At 42.2% G+C, this 11,299-nt stretch overlaps 1 protein-coding gene across 1 annotated transcript in view; it reads left to right on the top strand.

Moving 5' to 3' along the window:
* The window catches only part of LOC106807687 (tyrosine-protein kinase CSK-like), a gene marked incomplete in the record, with an annotated part of 108,209 nt that overhangs the window by 13,549 nt on the left and 83,361 nt on the right, over positions 1–11,299 (top strand). The window contains 5 exon segments of the mRNA XM_014810109.1: positions 4,959–5,131; positions 7,026–7,142; positions 7,969–8,183; positions 9,229–9,375; positions 10,710–10,788. Coding sequence (XP_014665595.1) covers positions 5,099–5,131; positions 7,026–7,142; positions 7,969–8,183; positions 9,229–9,375; positions 10,710–10,788 — 591 coding nt within the window.

Below are 11,299 nucleotides of genomic sequence, written 5' to 3'. Positions count from 1 at the left end.
TTCCATCTTTAATCTTAAGACACTTAAACGTACGCGCCATCTCGTGGCAACTTTCATAACGATTAAACAACGAACATTCCTTTGAGAAGGTTCCTGATACCATCCCTGTGCCTTCCACTGTTAGTGTTTCGGCGCGTATGTGAACACATTTGGGACTAACAGGGTTTGCTAGAATCCCACCACTCCACCACAGAGTTACCGCAGTAGACGTGAGATGAGCGCTGTCACTCCGTGGCACTTGCTTGTGATGTGTTTGCGCGTTTCGAGGCCCTAGCAAAGTGAGCAGCGCAGGTGATGGCCAAGCTAGTGGGGTCCGGGGGCATGCTACCCCGGGAAATTTTTGAAAAAAGTGCAATTTGGTGCATTCTAAGCTATTCTGAACACAATTGTATGAGACTCTTGAATTTCTTTTTCAAGTTGTCAAAAGTTTTTTGGACAAATTTCTGTGTGGCGGCTGAGAATTTGAGCGAGGCACGCCACCTCACTCGTGTCAATGCAAGGGAAACACTGATCAATGTGTATCGCCATGATGATTATTGTGTATGTTCAAGGCCCCGAAAAGTATAGTGAAGCCTGCAGATGCAGTCAAAGAATTACGATTTATTCTTGAGGTTTCATACCTGCACCATCGTTTAATTTGTGAAAATATTGTTTGCTCATTCATGAGTGTGATCCACAATAATGAGCAGAAAAGTTGTTAATAGTTTATCCGATTTGAACATTTCAAGTGGAGACTAACAAATAGCGATATTGCTTATAGTGGCCATGTTTTGTTGAGCTATGCGACATTTCCTCCTGTGGCTGTGCCTTGGTTTTGGCTAATACAGAATAGAGGTTGGTTTGGATATATTTTAAATAGACATTAGGTGAAAATATTTGTGAAAGAAAATGTATGTGAATTTGATCTAAAATCTCAAATGAGGAGGCAGCAGGCATGGTATGATGACTGCTCTATGGTACAACATGAGTCTTCACTTGGAATTTTTAAGGCTTTTCTTATAATTATATAATGGCTTTTCTGGTTGTTATTGTGGTACTTATTTACTTTGTAGTATAATCAGCAGGGGTGTAACGATTCACCGATATGTCGGCGATTCACGATACAGCGGCCCACGATGGCACGATATGATAATCGATACGCAGCGTCTGTATCATGATACAAATGATACGGATGTTAAACGGTGAATTAGGCAAGCTATATTATTTAATAAAGCATGTGTAATTCCTTTTAAATTGAATTCTTTCTTTTATTTTATGAACTCTCAGTATCATGTAATTATCCTTGGCTGTCGTAGAAATCTGAGTCAATAAATGTGCGACGCTTTTCTATTGCCATAAAAAAATTATTAATTCGTACATGATATGACAAATTTATCGTAGCATGTAATTTACAACATTTGGCTCTTTTTTCTGTCTGTGTATTTTGATACGTATCAAGATACGTATTGTATCGTGACACTAGTGTATTGTAACACCTCTAATACTTAGTACAAAAGTTCCTGTTTTGCACAGCAGAGTTCAATAGCCAACAAAATTTCGCGATCACGCGTGCTTAATGAGCGATTACAATGACAAAACATAAGCTGCGTTCACACGTATACACGGCCTCGCTGGTTCCGTACTTAGTTGGTGCTGAGTTTGGCTGAAATGCGTTCACACGAGATACACGAGATTCGAGGCTTAGCTAGCTAGGTATAATATAGACTGGTACCCGGTCGACAGTTCCACACGCTACACTAACGTCATGCAGCGAACGGGTACCAGTCTAGGTTAGCGCGCTACAGTTTCGCAATTCGAATGCGTTAACACGACAGACAATACGCGGCCAGCGTGGTGCCGAATATACGCGGCTTAGTTGGCGCGAAATATGATTCCGCGCTAAGCAAGCCGCGTATTTAAGTACGGTACTGAATAAGCCGCGTATATTTTAGCGTGTGAACGCTCAAGTATGGAACTGAAATCCTCGTGTGAACGCAGCTATAGTCTATGTTCATGTCTCTCCATGAACACTGTTAAGTGGCAGTGTATACTATGTATGATTGTAAACATGCAGTTAGTAGGTCACCTAGCCACGGTACCTTCGATTATATACAATGTATACAATGTTATATACAATGTTTACTTTTGGGTTTTTGACTGACCAATTATTTGAGTCGATATCTGCACAGCACTTTGTGCATAATCATCAGAATTTTACATTTCGTGTCATAACAACTCGGTGCACCTGTAGCACTGGTATTGCCCAAACAATTTCCCTCGAAAGGAAACCGTGTGAGCAGGTGAAACCGAAAATTCTGCTATATTAATGTATGTAATTATACGTTTTTATCCTGGTGGTTTTAGCCCACAGGCATGTATTTATTATCGGCACGTCCTGCCTATGTATAGGATATTTTGATTGCAGTAATCAATTATTCGAAGTGCACTTAAAGTGCTTGTAGTCACACATGTAGGTAAAACTCCCGACTGATAGGTACTTGATAGAAGTGTTGATAGAGGTACAAGTAATAGCAGGAACCTATTTATACTTTAGGTTCATGGTACATTGTACAAGTAATAACATGAACCTATTTATACTATAGGTTCATGGTACAAGTAATAGCATGAACCTATGGATATTAGTATAGGTTAACAGGGTTCTTCTCCCCATGCCTTTGATGCATGTTGGTTCTGTCTACCAAGCTAATTTGCTACATCCCATTAACCCTTTGGCATTCCTCAATTGCCTAATTGACATGCGTTAATTTTCAGCTGCAGTCACTTTTGACAATCCAACACAGTCGTGTTCTGTTTTCACAGCTCGATGTATATGTCGCCGAACTGATTGAGTTTACCTGTGTATAGGGGCCACTTATAACACGGGTGATTGACTCCAATTGGTACAACAACCGCCCGGGCCCTCCCTCATCCATTCACAAACGTGTCTTTTGAAATTGCTGGGGAGCCCCTGGAATAATAGATTGTTGGCTTATTTTACTAGAATGACAAACATCAATGTTATTTGCCTTAATTTGCATAGTGTCGCCCATTGCCTCATGTTATTCTCACTGTGTGTGCGTGCGTGCGTGCGTGCGTGCGTGCGTGCGTGTGTGTATGTGTGTGTGCATGGGTGCGTGTGCGTGTGTGTTTGTGTGTGCATGGGTGTGTGCGCGTGTGTTTTTGTGTGCGTGCGTGTGTGCATGTGTGTGTGCACGAGTGTGTGCGTGTGTACGCAGCGATTCAGAACTGACAAGTCAAGTGGATTACTGTAAACCCCGTTTGCCCGGGAATATCTTCATGTGTTCGAGCATAATATCTTAGGAAAACCTGAAAAAATGGACCTGTACAATACAAATTTAAAAGTTGCATGCGCACAGCATGCATGGAGCACACTGAATGCCATTGTCGCCAGTAGTTTTGTGCGGCGTATTTGTGACCCAGTGGGTCACTGGGTCAAATGATGCATTTTAACTTTGTCGGCTGCCAATAATGTCCCTGGTCTTAATCAGCTGATTTCTTTCAGAACCTGTAAGCAGTGCTCTGTGTAGTATTCAATTGATGTTCTGATAATGCAATTGAACAAGTCCACCTTTTAGCTTTGGGGCATTCTATTGTTGCATGTAGGCTTGCAGTGCTTGTCCTTGTGTTTGCCTGCGCTACCCACATTTTGTTATGTGGGGGCTGAATGAAAAGGTAGATTCAACCAGAATATGATTGATGGGTGTACAGATTTAACCACAGTAGAATTAAAGGGAAGGTATATTCAAAGAGTAGGCAGGGAAAAGAAGAAAGTAGATTGAACGGGAAGGTAGGCTCACAGAGAAATTAGAATCAGAGGAAAGGTGGGCTCATAAGGCAGATTTAAACTAAAGGGAAGGTAGGGTCAAATAGAAAGTCGATTGATAGGGAAGGTAGTCTCAAGCAGAAAGTAGATTGAATGGGAATATATATAGTCAAGTAGAAAGTAGATTCAAATGGAATGTAGGATCAATCAGGCTTGAGTCCACCATTGCTAGTCAGTAGAAGAGGCATGCAGTCAGTCATTCATATAGGATCAATCGCACACATGCACGTCTGACGTGTACTGACCACACCTGGCAGACTTCGATGCTAAACATGGATATGGGAGCGCATCGTATGACAGCTGTAGCAAAAATAGCACCAGTAAGATGAATATTAATGACAAAAATAGCAGCTAGGGGAGATCATCGGCGGAGATTCGCGGTGGGTCACAGGAGACACGGCACATGGATAGATATACAATTTCACTTCTCGGTTGTGTAGAATGTGGTTTTTCCGCTTGTTATATGCTCCCCGCATGCTGATGCGGACCTAAATGAATTTTTACGCGCGTGGATTCTCCTTTGCTACAGATGTAAATGAGCCATCATTTCATGGGTATAGTATGCCAATATGCCAACTGCCATGCTAACTACAGGGTTCCACACGGGAGCACTGTATACACGTATCCCATTGCTTTATCGATGCTGGTCGCACGCACGCACGCACGCACGCACACACGTAACAGCTCTGCCCCGGAATATTTTGATTTTTTTCGGTGGTGTTTACGCGTTCGGGGGTGTAACGTAACACATCGGCTATCCGCTTGTACTCGAGTCAGTTGTACTAACTAAGGCTGCCGAACGTATGGAATATATACATACCCACTCCCCCGCACAAGCATGTATGTACGGAAGCATGCATATGTACGACACGTACATGCGAACACGCGCACACACACTGACACACCCATGACTATGCATGCTATTATAAAATCTCGGGTTCTATATTATAAAAATCGGGGGTTTCTAAACCGTTGGATACATATATCAGAAGTAGATAATAGGGAATTCCCTATTATCTACTTCTGATACATATATCTGGCGTTGTTATTGAACTGTGAGTTTTGTTTATACGTGCACCAGTACAGTGTATAATTCTGATTGCAAGGCCTTCCTTTTTATCTATATAATATACAGCATTAGATCACTGCCTGTGAGACGGAAGCCTGAGAACTGAGACTGGTGACCCGACGGCATTTGATTGGAGAACGGACGAGCGCGGAAGTCGGGCGGTCCATCATACAATGCATGTGCTGTTATTCAGAAGACTCTGAACCATGACGTCGTCGAATGCGCACGTAAATGTAATTGTAAGTGAAAGTTAATTATGTTTTTAGCTCGCCTTGACATCGTCAAGATGAGCTATTGCCATGGGGTGTCGTCCGTCGTACGTCCGTCCGTCCGTCAACATTTGGCTACGGTCAACGATAACTCAAGAACCGTTTGACCCACATGTTTCAAATTGCATATATAGTTGTTACTCCTATGGGAGAGGTTTGAACGTCCTATTTTGGAGCACGCCAGTCGACCTACTTTCGAGCCACGTCCACTTTTTGGCAAAAATGGAAATGGCCATAAGTCAGTTCAGGTTCAACAGATTTTGCTAATTTCTGGTATGTGAATGAATGAGGACTGGCCCCAAAACATATCACACAAGTTTTGATTTTTTTTTTAATTATGCAAATTAGGTAGATTTTGGCAATTTCACTATGCATTTCAGTGTCTGCTTACAGTCAACCATAACTCAAGAACCGTTTGACCCACATGTTTCAAATTGCATACAGTTGTTACTCCTATGGGAGGGATTTGAACGTCCTATTTTAGAGCACGCCAGTCGACCAATTTCGAGCCACACCCACTTTTTGGCAAAAATGAAAATGGCCATCTAGATTCATTCGATTTTGTTAAAAATGTGAATGTGTAAGGCTAGCCCCAAAACAGTTGTTACTCCTATGGGCGAGATGACAACGTCCTATTACGTTTATTTTGTCTAACTGGTTAACAACTCTACAATTATACCTATATACGTGTAATATTGTGTTTTAGATTGTTCGTTACAGTAATTTGACTGGCATATTTTATTGTTTTTATTTGCGCGATATTCGAAAACCAAAATGGCGATCATTTAGGCGTAGCACCATCTCTCGTCAAGATTTCAGACTTTCAGATTTGCATCAAAACTTATGCATATTTCATTATCAAGGGTATATAATGGGATATGCTATATAATGGGAGTTCTCCCATATATACTCTTGCTTTAAATATCCCCCGTCCCTCTTCTATCACACCCAAGGTGAGCTACAGTGTCATTGACACTTTCATTTGAGCGTACGTGCGTGTGTCCAAGAGAGAGAGAGAGTGAGAGAGGGAGAGATTGAGAGTGAGAGTGACAGAAGGTAGTCTGAATGGAAACATTTTCTCCATCACTTTGTACATACAGCACAGTCGCGATAATTAGTTGACATTAATAAGGCTGTTACTGCTAAAACATCCATGAGTCATCGTGCCCAAACGCTAATAGTAATATTTAACCTCCTCTCGTGGGTACGGGAAAACACCCAAGCAGTGTAGAGAGATGCTGTCAGTCCCGGGCAGCATTCCACAGAGCAGTGGTACAGCATGATAGAGGTAGAGAGGAAGAGGCAAGTTTGCAGTATCTGGGAGAGGAACTGTGTCAGTAAATGTCAATACGGTGAAACAGCGTGTCTAGTTGGCTGGCCAGCTGTCACTGGGGTTCCCTGTACGTTTGACTATTTCCTGCAAGACATCTCGTCGTCTGGTTGCATGCACCGGCACGTGGTGAAATTGCATTTCGAATTATCGACCATTCTGCGACTTGCTAGCATTTCTATCGCATGTGTAGATAGTGACCGAGAGAGAGAGACAAAGAAAGAATTAATGTATGACGTTTATCATCATTGCACTGTTGATAGATTAATCCGCAGTGAGCATGAATTTAGTAGTTAGTACACATGCATTCATCATTAAAAAAAAAAATTCTCGTTAAACCCATATTTACCATTATTGTCTCTTATTAGAGGTTTATTGGAAGGGTCTAATTCAATAGATGTGCGTTGACATGGTTTTTGTTACGGCATTTGTAACCACTGGTTGGGAATACTAGTTGGGAGTGTTTCAGCACCGTGCATGTACATGTAGATCGAGTATACATTATATATACTGGTCTCTGCTTTCTGTCATCAGGTACCGATATTCCAGAGTGGGACTACAGTCCTCGCGAAGTTTGAATATAAAGCGGACTCTAACAAGGACCTGTCTTTCAAGAAGAATGAGATTCTGACAATCGTGGAACACACACGGGTAAGGCTGGCAGCTAGCTACAAACTAATTTGACTAAACATATAGACGTCATTCGCAAGCATTGCAGTAACTCTTACACAGTATCGGGTGAGTGAAGAGATTACCATATTGAGATTAGATGATATAAAAATTCACGTTTGAAACATCGTAATCTGTGGAGGTGTGTTTAGTATCTAAGTGGCTACAGGACTGTCTGTCGTTGTGTGTTATCTGCTCACTTTGTGTCTTTGTTTTCAGCCTGCATTGTATAACTCCCTCATGAATGCTTCTGCAGCCTTTAACATCACTAACTAGAAATTAATGCTGAGATAGATCTTAGATAATTTGCATTGCTATGTTTGTTTTATCAGGTATTATTAGAGCTGCTATCCATGCGTAACCACAAAATTTAATGCTTTTTACAACCCACATAGTTCAATATACCTTAACTTATGTCGTTAACTAATCGCCTTTGCGCTTTACGCATTTGAGACTATAGCGTGCATTGTCAACACTGAAAAACGTAGAAGATTAATAAGATTACCATGGGATGTTTGAACAGCAAATTTTAAATCCCATAAAAACGCAACAATGGCTTGCGGTGGCGATATATACATAGGTCTACTATTGCTGTGAGCATTCCCCAGTTTTACATCGGCAAGTAGCAGGTTTGATGTCGAATTGTTCATTGTATCGTGCAATATTGCTCATGGTAGAAGGTACCGGCCCAGGCCTAGTTTAGCACCCTGGATTAGTTTAGCACAAATGCAAAAGCACACTTGCGGGGTCCCAAATTATACTTGATCTGAAAGTAGCTGCTCTTGATCTCCATGTCTTTCCTCTAAAGGACCCTAACTGGTATAAAGCGGAGGATGTGAGAGGAAGGCGGGGGCTTGTTCCGGCCAACTACTTGACGCCCTGCACGAACCCCGGCCGGCACCACTCCCGCTCTCACGCTGTGCCGGCGGTGCCGCATCCCTACGACAATGGACACAACATCAACGACGTCGCAAACACACAGAGTGGGGAACCAGGGACCAGAAAGAAACTAGGAGACATGATGTAAGCCAATGCTGGGGGGGGATCCAGGGGAAAAATTTCTTTTTTTTTCACGGGAGCTCTTTTTCAAGTCTGTGGGAAAAATAGCTCTCGTCAAAAATTTTACGGGAGCTATTTTGAGCCTCACGGGAGCGATTTCGGAGGTTTGAAGAGCGAATCGCTCATCGCTCCCGTGTATTTTTTACCCTGTTGTGATCGCACACAGGGATAGCTGGGGTGAGGGATGCAGTGTAATATTGTGCAGTCACACTGGCATTAGCTACCGCTCGGGTGGTTGTGATCGCACACAGGGATAGCTGGGGTGAGGGATGCAGTGTAATATTGTGTGCACACACTAATGTTAGCTACTGCCAGGTGGCTGTGATAGTAGTCCGGTAGTTGAAGGTGAAATATTGATGCTACCCGGAAAAAATGGTATAAAGATGGAATGGAATTTTTTTTTAAATATTTTACACTTTTTTACATGTTTTGTAATAAGAAATGAGCATGGGCAAGACTCATCAAGTGATATAGTGGGGCAGAAAAAATTGTGGGTTTTGTGGTAAAAGCACCAAAATTGGCATGAATGAAGTTAAGGGTATACTAAATGATTTTAGATATAGTGCCAAGCTAATTCTTTTCCGTAACGACCGTAACAATGGAAAATCTAAAATGGCCGCCACGCGATTCTCAATATCTACTAATTGTTCCATCTTCGTAAATATTTGAAACAAAAACATGAATAAAGTGTCTTTTTTTCCGGTCAAAATGCTCTATTACCAGACTATAGTACGTGGGTTAGCTGGGGTGAGTGATCCAGTGTAATCCTGCCCTGCCACGCTCATTTAAGCCATTGTTGGGCTAATATTATGGCACGTGGAGTGTTTTTTGTGTGGGGTGGGGTGTAGGGAGGAGTAAATCGTGTATAATCCTGCATTGTTAGTTTACACGAGAGGGATCTAATGGGTGACATTATGAGATATCATCATATCATGAAATTGTGGAAGAGTGACGTCTCGCGTATATAAACAGCGCGCCCGCGTGATCCTTGCCTGTATTTCTGCGGCAGTTGGTTTCATGGGAAGATCACGCGAGATCGGGCAGAGCAGGTGCTGCACCCTAGAGTCAACGGCCTTTTCCTCGTTAGAGAGAGCACAAACTACCCTGGCGACTACACTCTGTGTGTCGTACACGAGGGCAAGGTAGAGCATTACAGGTGAGTATGCATGGAGACGCACGCACGCACGCACGCACGCACGCACCTGCACAGGGTTCTCCAAGGGCACTTAGAGTTAGAGCCTGGCGGCCCGCCAGGCTATCGGCGAGCCCCCGCCATCCTAAAATGCCACACTAAATATCATAGCCGCCATGCTGGTGTATACAGGAGAAGTTCAAACAATTAATTAATACACGGTGTCTCGATGCTACCGGTACGGCAGTACCACACACAAGTACAAACGGCCACCCTATCCCTATACAATATTTCCCCCTATACATATATCCCCTATACAAAAATTAATCTATGGTGTATAACCTTTTGCTTTAAATATTTTGCATCTAAACTGACAATCAATCCCAACCAACTGGTGTAGGCTAGCTGGCACAATAATGTTCATTTTCATACTTTAAATCCGAGTGTTTTCTAGCTCATCAAGAAATCTTAATCGTGAATTAATTTCCAACGGCATTATTACGGGGCAGGTATCCCAGTCTAACACGAGGTAGAGTAGACTGGTACACTTACCGACCACTCGTGCCATTGTCAATAGTGACAATTTTTTTTTTAATTATTTATGAGAGGTGAACTCGATTTGGAACCAGCAAACCAGCAAGTTCACCCCTACATTTTGGTATTTTTATTCCATTAATTATTTTGAATTATCCGATGTCTTTGCCCATGCAAAACAAATCATTTTCACCCCACATGCAGTGCTTCAAATTTACACACAGAGTGTCCCAGATTGCATCTCAGAGCTTCTACAAATCAAAAATTTTCCGGGGCGGCATGCCCGCAGACCCCCCTAGCACTGGGTACCACCCCCATGCTATAATTTAAAACCTTTAGAGAACCCTGGCGCATGCACGCACATACACACATGTACATACGCGTGCACACACACGTGTACACCCACATGCACACGCATTCTTGCATACACACCCATGCACGCACACACTTACGTATGCATACACAAAAATGCAAACATTCACATGCACAGTAGAAGAGTCGAACACACCCACCCAGTAGTTTTAACGCGTGAAGGCGTACTCATACAGATGAACATGTACATTAAAAGGCTGCGCAACAAAAAACACAGTGGAGGTGTCCTTTATACTCATTAATTTATAGACGAGTGTCTGTTCTACAGAGGGGACCGTCAGCACCGGTTGCATTGTATATACGTGTCCAAAAATTCAAAAAAATTTACCTATGATAAATGAGATGATATTGCCAACAGCGTTTGTTGGTGATACGTTGCAAAAAGTGTTAGTAAATGCGAGCTATTTTGTGAGGGATGTTTCAATAGTCTAGTCTTATTTTTCTCTCTCCAGAATTTTGTACAAAAACAACCTGGGAAAGTTTACAATAGACGAAGAAGACTACTTTGCTGATCTCGAATCATTAGTTATGGTAAGTTTTGATGTAAAATATGATCAATGTAAATCATCATTGTTATTGATCTCTATAACATGGCACGACAATACGATTTATATGTAAATGACATGCCCGATTAATTAAGTAATTAAACTGACATGCTCGACTTTGTAAAGAATGAGTAGAATCTGATGATTCCTGTTACGAATGTATTAATACATGTCCTTGACCAGATGCTATGCTGTGGTTTAAAAAAAATGGTAATTGACTGTTTTTACAGGATTCTAATTGGGTTAAACCCCAAACTCTGAGTAGCACTGACATGACTTCCCCCACATCTCAATAAAAAAGTGCTTTTCACAAATAGTGGAGCTGTATATACAGACTGTACAGTTTGAGAAATGCTAAATTCTGCTTGTGTAAAGATTGAGCTTCAGTTGTTTCCCCCGTTTCTCTCTCTCGCTCTGTCCCTCCCTCGCTCCCTCGTTTCCTTCCTCACTCGCTCTCTTGCTCTCTCCCTCGCTCCCTTGCTCTTCTCTCTCTCTCT

The sequence above is a fragment of the Priapulus caudatus genome, unplaced genomic scaffold, assembly GCF_000485595.1.
Source record: "Priapulus caudatus unplaced genomic scaffold, Priapulus_caudatus-5.0.1 Scaffold228, whole genome shotgun sequence".
NCBI classification, from domain to species: Eukaryota; Metazoa; Priapulida; class Priapulimorpha; order Priapulimorphida; family Priapulidae; genus Priapulus; species Priapulus caudatus.
Note: the sequence above shows the minus strand (reverse complement) of the source record. Positions and strands in the feature narration are given on the sequence as shown.